Source organism: Hyla sarda, chromosome 1 (genome assembly GCF_029499605.1).
Source record: "Hyla sarda isolate aHylSar1 chromosome 1, aHylSar1.hap1, whole genome shotgun sequence".
Lineage (NCBI taxonomy): Eukaryota > Metazoa > Chordata > Amphibia > Anura > Hylidae > Hyla > Hyla sarda.
Window position 1 is genome coordinate 360,883,624 of NC_079189.1, and position 17,828 is coordinate 360,901,451.

General features: G+C 45.7%; 1 protein-coding gene across 5 annotated transcripts in view; it reads right to left on the reverse strand.

The window, feature by feature from the left end:
* Positions 1-17,828, reverse strand: part of SMARCA2 (SWI/SNF related, matrix associated, actin dependent regulator of chromatin, subfamily a, member 2) — a 272,034-nt gene that overhangs the window by 139,688 nt on the left and 114,518 nt on the right. For all 5 annotated transcript variants that reach the window (XM_056522637.1, XM_056522643.1, XM_056522627.1 and 2 more), the window contains exons 12-16: positions 14,500-14,630; positions 14,311-14,368; positions 10,613-10,698; positions 6,828-6,975; positions 324-487 (exon numbers count right to left, since the gene is read on the reverse strand). In XM_056522637.1, the coding sequence (XP_056378612.1) occupies positions 324-487; positions 6,828-6,975; positions 10,613-10,698; positions 14,311-14,368; positions 14,500-14,630 (587 nt within the window). The remainder of the gene's footprint in view (positions 1-323; positions 488-6,827; positions 6,976-10,612; positions 10,699-14,310; positions 14,369-14,499; positions 14,631-17,828) is intronic.

Sequence of the window (17,828 nt, forward strand, 5' to 3'; positions counted from 1 at the left end):
CAAGCAGAGAGTTTCATAGTTGGAAAAATGCTATATTTTCAAAATGTTCATGACATTTGGGGATTTTACACCAAGAAAGGATGTAAGTAACAACGAAAATTTACCACTATGTTAAAGTAGAATATGTCACGAAAAAATGATCAATCTCGGAATCAGAATAAACGGTAAAAGCATCCCAGAGTTATTAATGCATAAAGTGACAGTGCTCAGAATTGAAAAAAAAAAAAAAAAGAGTCCTTAAGGTGAAAGTGGGCGCAGTCCTTAAGGGGTTAAACCTAGGGAAAGAAAAAATAAATTGTGAGAAAAACAAAAGTTCTACTTACGAGAGAGGAACAATAATGAGATAGGGGCCATTAAGTCTTTTGTGCTCCATCAGATAGGTTATGAGTGCAATAGTCTGAATTGTCTTTCCAAGCCCCATTTCATCAGCAAGAATTCCATTTAAATTGTTGTTATAGAGAGAAACCATCCACTCCAAGCCCTGAATCTGAAAAGCAGACGAAACAAATAAAAATGTTATGTGTACATCTCACCAGTGTGGATCTTTAGTGATCTGCAGAAACCCTGAACAATCCTGTAAATGTTAGAGGAGTGTTATTTAACCCCTTAAGGACTCAGCCCATTTTGGCCTTAAGGACTCAGACAATTTAATTTTTACGTTTTCATTTTTTCCTCCTCGCCTTCTAAAAATAATAACTCTTTTATATTTTCATCCACAGACTAGTATGAGGGCTTGTTTTTTGCGCGACCAGTTGTCCTTTGTAATGACATCACTCATTATATCATAAAATGTATGGCGCAACCAAAAAACACTATTTTTGTGGGGAAATTAAAACGAAAAACGCAATTTTGCTAATTTTGGAAGGTTTTGTTTTCACGCCGTACAATTTATGGTAAAAATGACGTGTGTTCTTTATTCTTAGGGTCAATACGATTAAAATGATACCCATTATTATATACTTTTATATTATTGTTGCGCTTAAAAAAAATCACTAACTTTTTAACCAAATTAGTATGTTTATAATCCCTTTATTTTGATGACCTCTAACTTTTTTATTTTTCTGTATAAGTGGCGGTATGGTTGCTCATTTTTTGCGCCATGATCTGTACTTTTTTTTTGATACCACATTTGCATATAAAAAACTTTTAATACACTTTTTATAATTTTTTTTTTAATAAAATGTATTAAAAAAGTAGGAATTTTGGACTTTTTTTTATTTTTTTTCGTTCACGCCGTTCACCGTACGGGATCATTAACATTTTATTTTAATAGTTCGGACATTTACGCACGCGGCGATACCAAATATGTCTATAAAAAATGTTTTTTACGCTTTTTGGGGGTAAAATAGGAAAAAACGGACGTTTATTGGGGGAGGAGATTTTTCACTTTTTTTTTACTTTTACTTTTACATTTTTTTTACATTTTTTTTTACACTTGAATAGTCCCCATAGGGGACTATTCATAGCAATACCATGATTGCTAATACTGATCTGTTCTATGTATAGGACATAGAACAGATCAGTATTATCGGTCATCTCCTGCTCTGGTCTGCTCGATCACAGACCAGAGCAGGAGACGCCGGGAGCCGCACGGAGGAAGGAGAGGGGACCTCCGTGCGGCGTTATGAATGATCGGATCCCCGCAGCAGCGCTGCGGGCGATCCGATCGTTCATTTAAATCGCGAACTCCCGCAGATGCCGGGATCTGTATTGATCCCGGCACCTGAGGGGTTAATGGCGGACGCCCGCGAGATCGCGGGCGTCGGCCATTGCCGGCGGGTCCCTGGCTGCGATCAGCAGCCGGGATCAGCCGCGCATGACACGGGCATCGCTCGGATGCCCGCAGTTATGCTTAGGACGTAAATGTACGTCCTGGTGCGTTAAGTACCACCTCACCAGGACGTACATTTACGTCCTGCGTCCTTAAGGGGTTAAAGGGCTTGTACAACCATTTTACATTTCTCTCTTACATTACACACAAGAAATCAATCAAGAAAGAAAGAAAATCAAACTAGAAAAATAAAAAGCAGCAATTTTTTTTTCTGTAGTTGGAAACTACAATTACATTGAATTCCCTTTCAGAACACCCACCAATGTGGTCACACATGCACAGAGGCTCAGTCCCATTCACCATATCTCAGGTATATAGGCAGCGGAGTAATTCCTACTATTGTCCAGTTCGGCCAAAAGGAATTGTTGCACATGTGGTGATTAATGGTCACATGACTTTTCCGGTAAAAGTCAAGTGACCATTGGACACCAATTGTGGCTATGGCTTAGTTCCTTAGAGAGATATTTAATCTGTGAACAAAAGATAAATAACACTATGATGTACAGACCGAGTATCCCTATACAGAAAAGAGGTAGATCTAAATACACTGTGCAAAAAAATAAAGGGAACACTAAGATAACACATCCTAGATCTGAATGAATGAACTAATCATATGAAATACTTTCGTCTTTACATAGTTGAATTTGCTGACAACAAAATCACACAAACATTATCAATGGAAATCAAATTTATCAACCCATGGAGGTCTGGATATGGAGTCACACTCAAAATCAAAGTGGAAAACCACACTACAGGCTGATCCAACTTTCGTGTAATGTCCTTAAAACAAGTCAAAATAAGGCTCAGTTGGACAGTCTGTGGTGCAATGTGGCATTGGTGGATGGAGCGAGACATGATGTCCCAGATGTGCTCAATCAGATTTAGGTCTGGGGGACGGGCGGGCCAGTCCATAGCATCAATGCCTTCCTCTTGCAGGAACTGATCACACACTCCAGCCACATGAGGTCTAGCATTGTCTTGCATTAGGAGGAACCCAGGGCCAACAGCACAGGCATATGGTCTCACAAGGGGTCTGAGGATCTCATCTCGGTACCTAATGGCAGTCAGGTTACCTCTGGAAAGCACATGGAGGGCTGTGCGGCCCCCCAAAGAAATGCCACCCCACACCATTACTGACCCACCGCCAAACCGGTCATGCTGGAGGATGTTGCAGGCAACAGAGCCTCCAGACTCTGTCACGTCTGTCACATGTGCTCAGTGTGAAACTGCTTTCATCTGTGAAGAGCACAGGATGCCAGTGGCGAATTTGCCAATCTTGGTGTTCTCTGGCAAATGCCAAACGTCCTGCACAGTGTTGGGCTGTAAGCCCAACCCGCACCTGTGGACCTAAGGCCCTCATAGAGTTTGTTTCTGACCGTTTGAGTGGACACATACACATCTGTGGACTGCTGGAGGTCATTTTGCAGGGCTCTGGCAGTGCTCCTCCTCGCACAAAGGAGGAGGTAGCAGTCCTGCTGCTGGGTTGGTAGCGCTTCCATGCTCTGGACACTACGCCGACATAGTGTTGGGCGGTATGACCAAAAATGTGTATCACGGTATTTTTTTCTTGAGCCACGGGCGCAGGACTTCTGTTCGGAGAATGGAAGCTGTCACCTCCCCCTGCAAGTGCTGAAAGCCAGTGGGCCGCGCTCTGCAGCGCCCGCGGCCCACTGGATTTCTGTGTTGTAGACTCTGTCTCTTGCTACCACTAGAGTGAAAGCACCGCCAGCATTCAAAAGTGACCTAAACAGGGGGCGTGGCCTGACCGCCGAGCTGAGCAGACGCATGCTGCAGTAGCTCCGTACTGAGTCCGTGCTTCCATACCTCCTGCCACCATCCTGGACTCCTTAATCTTGCCCCAGAGGCTTCGGAACCGAACAGGATCACTGGGCTCCCTCATGCTGCAGAACAAGGCATCCTCGGTGGCCGCGGCAAAGCTGCAGCAGTTCGCGCGTCCTGACTCTCAAGATGGCGCTGGTCCCTCGCTCCCGCAACTGCGATTGGGCCCCAGTGCTGCTGATTCTCCGGCGTTTACCCCATCGCCTGTACCATCCATACTAACACTAGAGGAGGTCTCTACCCAACTCCTAACTGCTATAACGGTCTGCAAGACCTCACTTACCAACAAGCTGGAGGAGGTGAGGGTCGATTTGGGCCTCCTTTATCAGGACCTGCACAACCTCAGAGACAGGGTCCGACAGGCGGAGGATCGGATCTTCACGGTGGAGGATGCGGTGGCGCCTGTACCTGCCTCCATTGCCTCACTAGAAAGGGAGGCCTCACAGTGGAGAGACAAAGCTGATGACCTGGAGAATCATTTGCGAAGAAACAATCTCCGCATCGTGGGGCTTCCGGAGCGGGCGGAAGGCCAGGATCCAGGACCGTTTGTGGAGCGATGGCTACGTGAGCTCCTGCCTGATGCTACATTTTCTGCGGCCTATGCGGTGGAACGGGCCCACCGAGTACAGACACGTCCCCTCCCTCCTGGGGCGCCGCCGCGCCCGCTCCTGGCTAGGATGCTCAACTGCAGCGACCGGGACCTGGCTCTGCGCCTTCTTCGCTGCCTGCCTGAAATCACTTTCAATGGCTCTCCGGTCTCTATCTTCCCAGATTTCTCTCCGGATCTTCAGAAGAAGAGGGCGACCTTCCAGTCGGTCAAGCGCAAACTGCGGGAAATGGCGGTACCTTATTCAATGGTGTATCCGGCCCGGCTCCGGATTGTGGATGGGGACCGCACGATCTTCTTCCTATCCCCTCAGGAGGCGGACGAGTGGGCCTCTCACCACCGCAATCACAGATGAGGGATGACCGTCTGACTGTGGCTCTTGAGACTGCGACCCCGAGATTTCCTCTGCCCGTGGACAATTCAATTTGTGAGTACTGCCACAGCTGCCTTCTGGCCTACACCTGCCTATTGATCTACTAATCGCCCGGCCTCTCCTCCCCGCCCCATGCCCACTACCGATCCCCTCCTGTGCCTGAGACCCACCTCGCCCCCGAGACCCACCTCGCCCCCTGAGACTTCCTCTGCCCGTGGACAATTCAATATGTGAGTACTGCCACAGCTGCCTTCTGGCCTACACCTGCCTATTGATCTACTAATCGCCCGGCCTCTTCCCCCCCCCCCCCCATGCCCACTACCGATCCCCTCCTGTGCCTGAGACGGAGACCCACCTCGCCCAGTCATAGACCTCGATCCCCTGGACTCGATTTCTGAATAATGCCCTGCTGATGTTTGCTTGATACCCCGGTTAGTATGTGTTCTTTGTGTGTCTCTTGTGGTCTGTTAGTCCTTGTGCAACCGCCTCGTACCCTCTTCTGTCCCTTTCCCGCCCCCCCCCCCTCTTTTTGTCTTACTTGTCTATTTCTTCATCCCATATGCTTTGTTCCTTACTTTTCCTCATTCTTTCCTCCCTCGATATCTCCGGTACTATGGCCACCATGAAATTTATGTTGTGGAATGTGAGGGGCCTCGGGTGTCCTCGTAAGCGCTCCCTAGTCTATGCCGCTATCCGTAAGTACAATCCATTACTTGTTTGTCTGCAGGAGACACACCTGACCGCAGCCACTGCACATTGGTTGTCCCGCCCCTGGGTCCAGTACACCAAACACTCCTACCACACTTCACACTCACGTGGCGTTTCCATAATGGTACATAAATCACTTAGATTGGAGGTTCGCCACACACAGACTGACCCTGAGGGCAGATACATGTATATTTCCTCTCTGATTGACAATGTCCCATATGTGGCGTTAGGTATATACTGATGTTACAGTGCCAGATGGAGGCATGTAACCCGCCTGTGCAAGTTCGAAGATCATTTGCATATCAGGAATAATGAAGATAACAGGCGAACGGTTGGACGGATCTGGGCATGGTAGGCAGCATATTGATCAGCGTCCCTCGCACTACCAGTCAGTACCTCTGGTGAGTGTGGGGGGAGTTTAGTGACAGTTTTCCTTTAAGGCACTCTAGGCAATTTTTTAAAGGCTTCTACAGTTCTTAAAACCAATTAACAGAGTAGCTCAATGAGTCAAGGTTACATATTTTTTTTACCTGTTTAACATTAAAACTTTATATGAGTGAATCTATTGTCCCTTTTTGACAATAGATTCCCTTTAAGCATTTTCTTTACAGCTGTGCCTGGTACTGCAGTTAAGTTTCATTCACTAGAACAGGATGTTCCAGTCCACTATTGTGCCCTGGTACGCATTGTTAACCTATCCTAAGGTTTTTCTCAGGCGGACATTAAAAGTACAGGGTCTCTATGCAAAAGTGTGTCTGGTAACCAAGCCTTCTAAGAAGAAAAACAAAAGCGCTAGACAAAGATAACTATATACAGTACATAAATAAATTCATAGAAGCAGCTCACACATAAAGTATGTTTAAAGGGCAGTAAGGGAGTAAACAGTTATCAGGGCAGTGAGGGAGTATACCGTTATCAGGAGATATAGGCTTTAATTGTGTTTTATAAAACAATTTATGATGGTGAGATTGTGTACTATGCAAAAAAAAAAAAAGGGGGGGGGGGGGGGGGACGGTCCCCATCATGCTGTAGCCGCATTGCTCAAAGCTGAATCCTCTACATGAGAAATGTCTTCAGGGATCCATATTCTAAGAAACAGAATTTCTATAACTCTCTAGTGGGCCCTGCCCCTTCCTTTGGGCCCTTCTTCAACTAAACCACCTGCATAGGAGACACTGTCGACTGGTTTTCCACAAAAGCACTTTAATATATTTGTTCTGAAGCTGCACTAATTTGATATTTGTAATACTTCCAAAATGTTAAAAAGGTATAATTGTACTGCCAACTTTTTTAGAAAATAAGTTTATGCATACATGCAAGGAAGCACTATGACCCCCTCAATCATTCAGACCCCACCTATATCTATATCTCATATACCTACCTACCTGATATAGATGGCCTATCTTGGTAAATCTCTTACTACAAGAATAGTAGAAATACGCATGCATTTCTAGTACATGATAATTTACCTGGTAATGTTTAAGGGAACCATTGACAAGAAGTGTTGATTGCTTCTCCACCCGCTCTGTGATTGCATGAGCCACTCCATAATATGACTGTGACTGGCGGGCATCAGCCTGCAAACCATACTCATCATCAACATCTTGCTTTGCATTCCTGAAGTGCAAGTAAACAAATATGTCAAATGTTACTGGCAATTAAACAAACAAAAACCAACAACTCACATTGATTGGTACATAAAACTCGAATCGTGCTTGGCGGTATACCGGTTCATACCGAATACCGAAATTTTTTTCTTGCACGATATGAATTTTGCCAATACCGCAATACCGGTTGGGCCCCTCCCCCCCTCGAACTAGTGAATTATCCTCCACAGCGTGCTGTCCCCACATCGGGGAACTAATCATATGCTTTTATTTCGCCCCCCAATGAATTATCAGCTGCGCTGTCCCCACATCATGTCACCCGCAAGCACTCCTCTGCTCATCCTCCTATGAGTTGCCGGCCGCCGGCGCTAGAAATCTGTACTGTACTACAAATAAGGTTGACATGATGTGGGGGCAGATGTGGGGACAGCGCAGCTGATAATTCATTGGGGGGGGGGGGGGTTGGAAGAGAAGCGGCGCACAGGGGGGGGGGGGGGAGATACAGTTAAACACCGTGGAACCACCATCACTTACAAAAATACCATGATACATGTTTTTGCTCATACCGCCCAGCTCTAGTACAAAGCATCCACCGGTGTAGGCCCTTCAGGGATGTGGAATTCCTATCGCCCGACGCCCGGGACAAGTAGTTCCGGACGCCGGGCAGGTGATTTCTTCAGGCATTTAGCCCTGCTTCGGGCAAGCAGCGTTAAATGCCGGAAGAATTCACACAGGTCCGCTCACACAGTTACTGTACTTACATCTCCCTGCAGCAGTCTATAACGAGACTTCCTTGATGGGATGCGTGCGATTGGTGACGTCATCACATACGCAGCTCAGGACGTCGGGACGCTGACGTCCCATGCTGCGCCTGTGATGACGTCACCAATCGCACACATCCCCGCAAGGAAGTCTCGTTATAGACTGCTGCAGGGAGATGTAAGTACAGTAACTGTGTGAGCGGACCTGTGTGAATTCAGAGTGAGTGAGTGAGATAAACTTGCCTAATATGAGGATCTGCCTCATCACCAGGAGCAAAACTATATTCTTAACGGTCCAATAACAAAAGTGACTGCTGAGCCCCTGAGCTTGCCGGAGCACACATGGGGCCGGAGTACAGGTAGCAGGGGATCAGAGAGGAGGGGAGGTTTGGTAAATAATGTGGGAGAGGAGAGGGGGGTTGGGCTGAAATTTAATGACACGAGGGGAATCAGAAGGGAGGAGGGGGGTATAATGACACAGGGGGCATCAGGGGGGGGGTATAATGACACAGGGGGCATCAGGGGGGGGGGGGAATATGATGACACAGGGGGCATCAGGGGGGGGGGAATATGATGACACAGGGGGCATCAGAAGGGAGGGGAATATAATGACACAGGGGGCATCAGAAGGGAGGGGAATATAATGACACAGGGGGCATCAGAGGGGGGGATTATAATGATACAGGGGGCATCAGGGGGGGAAATATAATGGCGCAGGGGGCCCTACTTGATCCCTACCTGATAAAAGGGACATACCTACCTGAAGGGGGACTATCTACTTAAAGGAATACTGTAGTGCAAAATAACTTATCCCCATAAGTGATAGATCGCGAGGGTCTGACCGCTGGAACAACCCCCATCTCTTGCATGAGGCCCCAGACAACGGCATGAAGGGAATGTTCCATCCCTGCATGACACTGCTCCTGAAATGCCCCCTCCATGTATCTATGGGATACATTTGGGGGGGGGGGGGGTTGTCGGTCGCTGCGTCATGCGGACAAGCCCCCATTCCTGCCAGGGCCCCTTACTAGAGATCGGGGGGAGGGGTTTCCCAGTGGTCAGGATCAGTTATTTTGCACTGCAGTATTCCATTAATGGGGCACACTTACTTATCAGGGACCCTATCCACCTAATGGGGTGACATACTGGTCTGCATATCAAGTTTCTATTAAGAAAAGACCTTATTTACATACTATTTGGGTTACAATTATTTTGTACCAGGACAAGTGGATTGTTATGAGGGACAAGTAGATTCTGCTCTGTTTTAGTCCCTTGGACAAGTAGTTTTTTTTTAAAAAATTCCACACCCTCCTGGCGATGTAACAAAACACGTCGGGGCATTGATGGGGTGCGCTTATCTGTACCAGCAAAATTACCTTGCCAGTCCTTGGAAGTTTTCTATTATTATTGTGCTCTGCAATGCTAATATGCTAACACTGTATATCTTCATGTTTGGCAGCATAATTGATATATTTAGTTGGCTGTCGTAGTGGGGAGCTCCAACTTTATTGTGGGGTGGGGTGGGGTGGAGGGGCTGTGGGCCTTTGAAGGGAGGTTATTTTTTTTTTTAGAAACTGGTGCAGTTTGCTTAGGTTCATGAACCATATCATTAGACCTGAGACCAGAGATGGCTAGCAAAGGCAGAGAGTCAGACCGATAATGTGGAAGGTAAATGCAGATAGCTTGAAGCACATAGAGACAGCGCAGCAAAGCTTGCATGGATGAAAGAGGGTAAGGCAAAAGGAATAATGGACTATGTCATCAGTAATATCGAAAGCAGGGACTGCTTTTGGGAGATAGAGAAGGTGAAGAACCACCTGTGGATAAACAGAAAAGGAGACTTGCAGCACAGGTGATGAAAACAAAGAAGCTCAACAGTCTTGTAAGGCCTCCAATGGTCTGAAAAGGGTACCTACCCCATTTGGTAGGGGATTTAAAAAGAACATAGACAATGTTTTTGAGAACCATACACATTGTATATGCATTGAGGAAATGATCCAAACATACTCACAATTAGACTATATTTGAAGCATTAAAATTCTCTGGGCCTATGAGTAACATGTTCAAAGCCCTTTTTGACAGGATGCAAACATACAGTCCAGTTTTTTCAACCCTGGAAAACTGATTTGAATGTGGCCTAAAAGCTACCATGGTACAGCAAGGGAAAATAGACCTTTCGCCAGGCGCTCGAAAATCCAAATGATGTCACAACCAAATCATGGAAGTGAATGAAGATACAAACGTTATTGGTAGATAGCAAGTTTGTATCTTCATTCACTTCCATGATTTGGCTGTGACATCATTTGGATTTCCGAGCGCCTGGCGAAAGGTCTATTTTCCCTTGCTGTATCAGTTCACTCCCAGGATTTCCTTTGGATCCATCCTGAGACCTGCGGGCCTGCACGGATTCCCACACCACTACCTCAGTTTGAGGTTACATGCATATCTAATATACGCTCCAGGTGAGCGGCCATCTATTAGACCCCCGACCTGTCCCCACTTTTTGTGGGGTGTTATTCTCTACCTAGGGTAATGCACTAGGCGCCTCCTTGGGCCTTTCCCTTTTTTCTCTATCTACAGGTAAAAGCTACCATGACTTTCATGCCTTCTAATGGTTATGGTTTGCTAGTGAGGGAAGAGATTTTGTAGACGGTATAATATCTACATACAGGAGAAAGAGGTGTCTGATAATTGGAGGAAAATGAATTAAAAAATTGTCTATTTAAAGAATAACCTTGCAGGGATTAATCTGTTTTAAGTGGAGATAGGCTGAGTTTCCTAACAATCTTTAAAGTGGCTCCAAGTGGAGTTCAACAGTTTAAATACACTATAGCTCGCTACATAATGAAAAAGCAAGATAGATAGATAAATAAATAAATGGCATACTCAATTATCTGCTTGGCATTGTTCTCCTCTTCTGTAATCCGTTTCTTTTCATCGGAGTCCAGTCTGCTAGACTCATCATCGTCATCCTATAAATAAAAATTGCAACAACCAATTATGATATTGTCGTTTGCAGTATTAAACAATTTAAAGGGAACCTGTCATACCATTTTACCACCTATAACGCATGGCAACGCATTATAAATATAGTAAAATCTTCTTTCTCACTATCCCGGGAGACATTTCTGCCCACATGGTTGGTGAGGATATGATGTTAGAAAGCTTTCCCTGACAGCCCCGTAAGTAGTCCCCTGGGCAAGGAGCTATACTCCCCTACTTTTCTCTTCTCTGGCTGTAATCACAGCCCCACAGCGTGATTGACAGCCCAAGCACAGACTGCATCATCTCTCTGTTCCATCTGCTTACGGAGCAGAGCAGTGACGAGAGCTGTCAATCACGCTGAGGGAGCGTGATTACAGCGCAGCAGACTGAACTAGGCGAGTGCAGCTCCCCGCCCAGGGTAATATTTAGGGGTCCGGTGGGGAAAGCTTTCTATCTTCATATCCTAACCATTCCCTGTGGGCAGGAAGGTCTCCCAGGTATGGTGAGGAATAATATTTTATCATATATAATGTGTTGTCACAGGTTCGTAAAAAACTCAAAGATTTAAAAAAATAATAATTATAATAATAATAATTAAAAACTACCAAATATCATGTTGTCATTGACCATTGTGGTATTTCCTATGCAGACTCTTATGTGGCTCATGACAGCTCTGCATTGTTGCCATGGCAAGCATAGACTATAGCTTTGGACTAAATGAGTATGGGGTCTCCAGAACAGTGTTGCATTGTAATATTGCAACTGTAATAAAACTTCAGAGGAACACATTGCTTTTTAAGTATGGCTAAACACAGATTTTTTAAATAATTCTTTGGATTTAGAAATTTATGTCTGTAAAACTGAGAATGCTCCAAGTCTAAGGCAGCTATTAACCCTTAAGGATTAAACCAATTTGGGCCTTAAGGACTCAGCCAGCTTCATTTTTGCGTTTTCCTCCTCCCCTTCTAAAATAAATACATTTTTTATTTTTCCTTCCACAGACCAATATATGGGCTTGTTTATTGCGTGACTGATTGTACTTTGTAATGACACCTTTTATTTTACCATAAAATGTACGACGAAAGCAAAAATAATTTATTTTGTGGAGAAATTAAATTAAAAAGAAAACAGCAATTTTGCTAATTTTGGAGGGTTTGTTTTTTACGCAGTGCACTTTACGGTAAAAATGAGTCAATACGATTAAAATGATACCCATGTTAACGCGCTTTAATATTATTGTACCAATTTAAAAAAAAAAATCTCCAAAAATTTGTATTTTTTAGGTCGCCCTATTATGAACCCCGATAGCTTTCAAATTTTTTCGTATACAGGGCTGCGAGGGCTCATTTTTTGCGCCATGATCTGTAGTTTTTATTGGTACCACTTTTGCATGTATGTGACTTTTAGATCACTTATAACATTTTTTGAAGATTTGATTTAACCAAAATGCAAAATTTCTGACCTTTGAATTTTTTTTTTACGTTTACGCCGTGCACCGTACGGGATCATTAACATTAGGTTTTAACCCCTTAAGGACTCAGGGTTTTTCCGTTTTTGCACTTTCGTTTTTTCCTCCTTACCTTTTAAAAATCATAACCCTTTCAATTTTCCACCTAAAAATCCATATTATGGCTTATTTTTTGCGTCGCCAATTCTACTTTGCAGTGACATTAATCATTTTACCCAAAAATGCACGGCGAAACGGAAAAAAAAAACAATTGTGCGACAAAATCGGAAAAAAACGCAATTTTTTACTTTTGGGCTTCCATTTCTACGCAGTGCATGTTTAGGTAAAAATTACACCTTATCATTATTCTGTAGGTCCATACGGTTAAAATGATACCCTACTTATATAGGTTTGATTTTGTCGCACTTCTGGAAAAAATCATAACTACATGCAGGAAAATTTATACGTTTAAAAATGTCCTCTTCTGACCCCTATAACTTTTTTATTTTTCCACGTACAGGGCGGTATGAGGACTCATTTTTTGCACCGTGATCTGAAGTTTTTATCGGTATGATTTTTGTTTTGATCAGACTTTTTGATCACTTTTTATTCATTTTTTTAATGGTATAAAAAGTGACCAAAATACGCTTTTTTTGGACTTTGGAATTTTTTTGCGCGTACGTCATTGACCGTGTGGTTTAATTAATGATATATTTTTATAGTTCGGACATTTACGCACGCGGCGATACCACATATGTTTATTTATTTTTTTTTTTACACTGTTTTATTTTTTTTATGGGAAAAGGGGGGTGATTCAAACTTTTATTAGGGAAGGGGTTAAATGACCTTTATTAACACTTTTTTTTTTTTTACAGTGTTATAGGTCCCATAGGGACCTGTAACACTGCACACACTGATCTCCTATGCTGATCACTGGCGTGTATTAACACGCCTGTGATCAGTGTTATCTGCGCTTGACTGCTCCTGCCTGGATCTCAGGCACGGAGCAGTCATTCGTCGATCGGACACCGAGGAGGCAGGTAAGGGCCCTCCCGGTGTCCGATCAGCTGTTCGGGACACCGCGATTTCACCGCGGCGGTCCCGAACAGCCCGACTGAGCAGCCGGGTCACTTTCAGTTTCACTTTAGAAGCGGCGGTCAGCTTTGATTGGGGGAGGGGCTATTTTTATTGGGGGAGGGGCTTATTCATTTTTTTAAAACTATTTTCTCACTTATACAGCCCCCATAGGGAACTATTTATAGCAATCACTTGATATAGCACTTGGCATAGCACTGAACAGCATTATTGGCGATCTTCTGCTCTGTTCTGCTCGATTGTAGACCAGAGAAGAAGACACAGAGATGACGGCGGGACGCAGGTGAGGAGATAGCCACCTGCCATCTTGGGTGATCAGACCCCCACTGCAGCGCCGCGGGCGATCCGATCACCTGTTCAAAGTACCGCACATGCCGTGATCATTCGGCATCTGAGGGGTTAATGGCGGACATCATTACCGGCGGGTCCCTGGGTGCTGATAGCAGCCACGACCTGCACTCGCGCATTGTATAGGACGTAAATGTATGTCCTGGTGCATTAAAGTACCACCGCACCAGGACGCACATTTACATCCAAAGTTGTAAAGGGGTTAAATGGATAAAAGGGTACACATTTTACAATTTTTACTAACAATACTACAAAATTCCTAAAGGTTGCATCACAAAAGGCCAAGCCATAGTTATTTTTAAATACTTAGCAAATTTTATTTAACATGCTTTTTATTTGGATATTATAATTATGATGAAAGTCCCCATCAATTTGTGAAATAAACGAAACAAGGAGAGGTTTGCAGAAACACTATTGAGTTCTGTAAACTCACCCAACACCTTAAAAGGTGTTGCCTCAGGCTACTTGGTCTATAAGGGCTTATGGTCATCATTAAAGTAGATAAGGCAAAGCAGAACACCACTCACTGATCTGGGGGACTGAGTCGTTTATATAGATATATCACTCCTCTGAACGGCTGTTATGTAATACTACATCTGTCACTGCAAGGTAGAAGAGAAGCTGGCAACATCAACTAGAACAGCCATGAGACACCCCCTAAGTGAAATATATAATTCAAGAGAAAAAAAAATGTAAGTTATATATATACCTCCTCTTCATATTCTGAGCTGCTTCCCTCGCTGTCAGATCTTGGGGCTACTTCATATCTAGGGAGACAAAATAAAAAAGTACAGGAAGAATATAAGATACATAAACTTGTAATTTTTTAATAAAATTATTAAACACAAGAGAAGAGGAAAAAATTTTATGAAAAAAGCACTGGGACACAGCAACTTACCCCGGGTTCATTTCAAGCCAAGTCTCAAGTTGACTAGCCTTTGGTGCTTCTGGGGCAAGTAGCACTTTTCCTGTCTCAGTGTGAATAACCTTTACAGGTAGATCGCTCATCTGACTGCTTTCATCTATTAGCTGAATGAAGAAAACAGAAAAATAATTGCGTAATTTTTCTAAAGTAAGCCCTTTTTTGGGGATGATGCACTAAACATTCTGAAAAAAGAGATTTTTTTTGTACTCACCATAAAATCTCTTCCTCGTAGCCTTCATTGAGGGTCATCTATACTTATGGTATATGCTCTTACCACTAGGAGGCGCTGACACTAGAAAAAAAAAGTCAGCTCCTCCCTGGCAGGATATACCCGCCCACTGGAAGTGAGGTAATCAGTTTTGTCACAAAGAAGTAGGAGAAGCCAACAAAGAACATGTCCGAAGGATCCTAGAAAAGAATCCCGGATAAAAATAAATAAATAAATAAATAACCAACCGGAAAAGATCATCCGGACCAAAAGTGAAGAAATGGGTGTGTGCAGTGTCCCCCCTGGGGTGGGAAAAACAACCAACAGAGAAAGGGAATCAGCCCAGAGACCGAACTCACGTGTCCACAAGGTCTGTGGACCAGACCCCAGGCCAGAGATAACGGAGGCCCAGAAACTGAGCTCTCGGAAGATCCCCGTCCATGGAGATGGACTGGGACGCCAAAGGAAGGAACCGTCCTCTGCAAAGACCCAAGACACCTGGAAAAGGTCGACCAGGAAGCCAGATAGGCTGGAATCATCCCGGAAGCAGATAGGAAACAAACTCCAAGGAACACAGCAGGGAAAGCAGTGTATGCCTGAGCAGAAGGCAAGCACAGGAGGTGGAGACCAGAAAACCACAGGCAAAAAAGAAAGACGGAAACCGGCTCTAGATAGTTCTGGTGCATGGGAACAAAGACCTGAACAGCTGCAGACCCAAAACCCCTTTCCCAGGGGCCTGCCGTGAGCACCTGGAAGGAGACAGTAGCTTGATAGGTGTAATCTGGGTGATCGGAATACCTTCCAACTCGGGAGGACATGGACCCCAAAGGAGGAAGGACCGCAATGCCCTGAAAAGGGGCATTCCAAAAACCGGAGAGCTACATGGAAACTGGAGGCGCCTGAGTCACCTGAAAGACTAACACTGAAAATAAATAGTCAAGAAAGGAGCGGAATCCACCGAAAAGGAGCATCCCGAAACACCGGAGCGGCCGACATGGGAAGTGGAGATTCACGAGTCCCCTGGTCGACAAACTTCCACGACGAGACATGAAGAAGTGCAGAACAGAAAGACCGCCCCACAAAATGGGATCGCAGAGAAGTCTAGGCCGGATCACTGCACATGCTCGAGACCTCAACCATCACCAAGGCCCAAAGAACCGAGAGAGCTGCCTAGAAAGAAGGCACGCCACATCATCCTAGGAGCGTCCAAGACAAAAAGACTAATCGATCATGGACCCCAGCGGTCCTGGCAGCCCAGAGCACCCTGAAGAAACATCCCATTAGAACGGGAACAGAGGGGGAAACAAAGGGGAACCCAGCTGGGACTCTCAGGTTCTGGGCAAAGGAAGGATACGCCAGAAGATTGTGGTGTCAGTGCAACGCAAATGACACTGTCAAAAGGGAAGGAAGAACACACCCTTTCAGGGAGAGTGAGCTGAAGGTGGAGGAGAGCAATGATAGGACCCAAACAACAGACCATGGCTAGACCGGCTGTCGCCGGGCCATACATGGGTACGTAAACTCCTCAAACAGAGGAGAGTGCAAAGGCTGTGTGAGAAGCAGTAGATAACCAAGAAACAGAAAGCGAGCCAGGCTGCAATAGTGGGAAGTAAGCACACAAGCCTAGACAGCAAAAGGCTGTTGATTGCTCTCAGCAAAAAACAAGGGCCCAGCCAGGTATATAGTGGGAAGAGCGAGATGGCTCCATCTTGGCAGCAGAAAGGGCTCAGCAAAATAATCCCCTAGTGGAGGAGAAAACAAGGGCTGGTCGAGAAAAAACTCAGGTACTGACCATGCCAAACTCTGTGATCCTCATACCCTCTGTGGAAGGGGGATTGTCAAAGTGTGCCAAGCCTGTAGGAGCAGAGAAATGCCACCCCACAGCCACGGTAAAGTATTGGGTGGATGTAGCCCTGAGGGACCCTGCGACAACCAATCGAGATATGGAGGGACAACTTGTGTCCCCAGAGGGATCGGAATCCTGCGAGCCAGTATGTCTTGCATTGTGTAGGGCCCATGAAGCAACTCACTCGGAACTACACCTCCCGAGTTACCTCAACTACCATCCACAGTGTGGAAAATGTATGGTAGTTGACCCGACGTAGTAGAAGTAGTAAGCCATGCGGACAACCGTCTGGCTTCCTGAACGCACAGGGTCACTCCTTCGAAACCTCCCACAGAATGTGGGATACTGGAGAGCGGCCCATCCAATGGGCAAACTGGTTGTGTAGGAGACCCAGCAGACAAAGGACTGGCAGCAGTCCTGTGTACCTGCAGGGACCCTCCTCCAGATCCCTCACCCCAGCAGTGAGGAACAGGAAACCTGGCCATGCCCACAGCAGCCCTGAGATCTGTGACCAATGGTGGCGGAACCTGTGCAGACAACAGTCTAGCTGAACAAGTACACCTCCAGGTGCTGGCGAAAAGGGGGCAGTCACATAAGTGATCACTGTGCACCTTTGTCATAGGTGGGAGGGAGGGGAGGCCATGCTGGGTAAAGTCTTCATATACCGCGCACAGCAGTGGGGTACCGGATCTCCAGCCACAGATACCTCAGCCGTGTGACAGGCGGCAGATGAAACCATGCAGACCATGTCTGGCTTACTGGTATGGGTCCACAGTAGACAACGGGTCATTCCTTCAGACACCTCGCACAGCCATAAGGTACCAGACTTCGGCAGCAGATCCATCAGCTGTGTGATGAGTGACATGCGGCAGAGGAAACCACGCAGATTACCGTCTGGCTGACTGGTATGGGTCCATAGTATACAGCGGGTCACTCCTTCGGACACCTCGCACCAACAGTGGGGTTCCGGAGTGCCAGCTGTGGACGGGGCAGCTGTGAGATGAGTGACGGGTGAGACTATTGACATCAGGTCCAATTCATGCCCGCACAGGGATACTCCCATGGAGACCTTGCGCTGGATGAGGGGACCGGAGCACTAGCCGCGGATGCGGTAGCCTGTGGAGGAAGGGATCATATAGTATGACATGCCAAGAACACCACCAGGATGGGTGGCCAGCAGACCTGACAGAAGAGGAGGAAGCTCAAAAGAGACCTGAGCGTCTGCCAGGAATGCAAAAGAGCTTACAC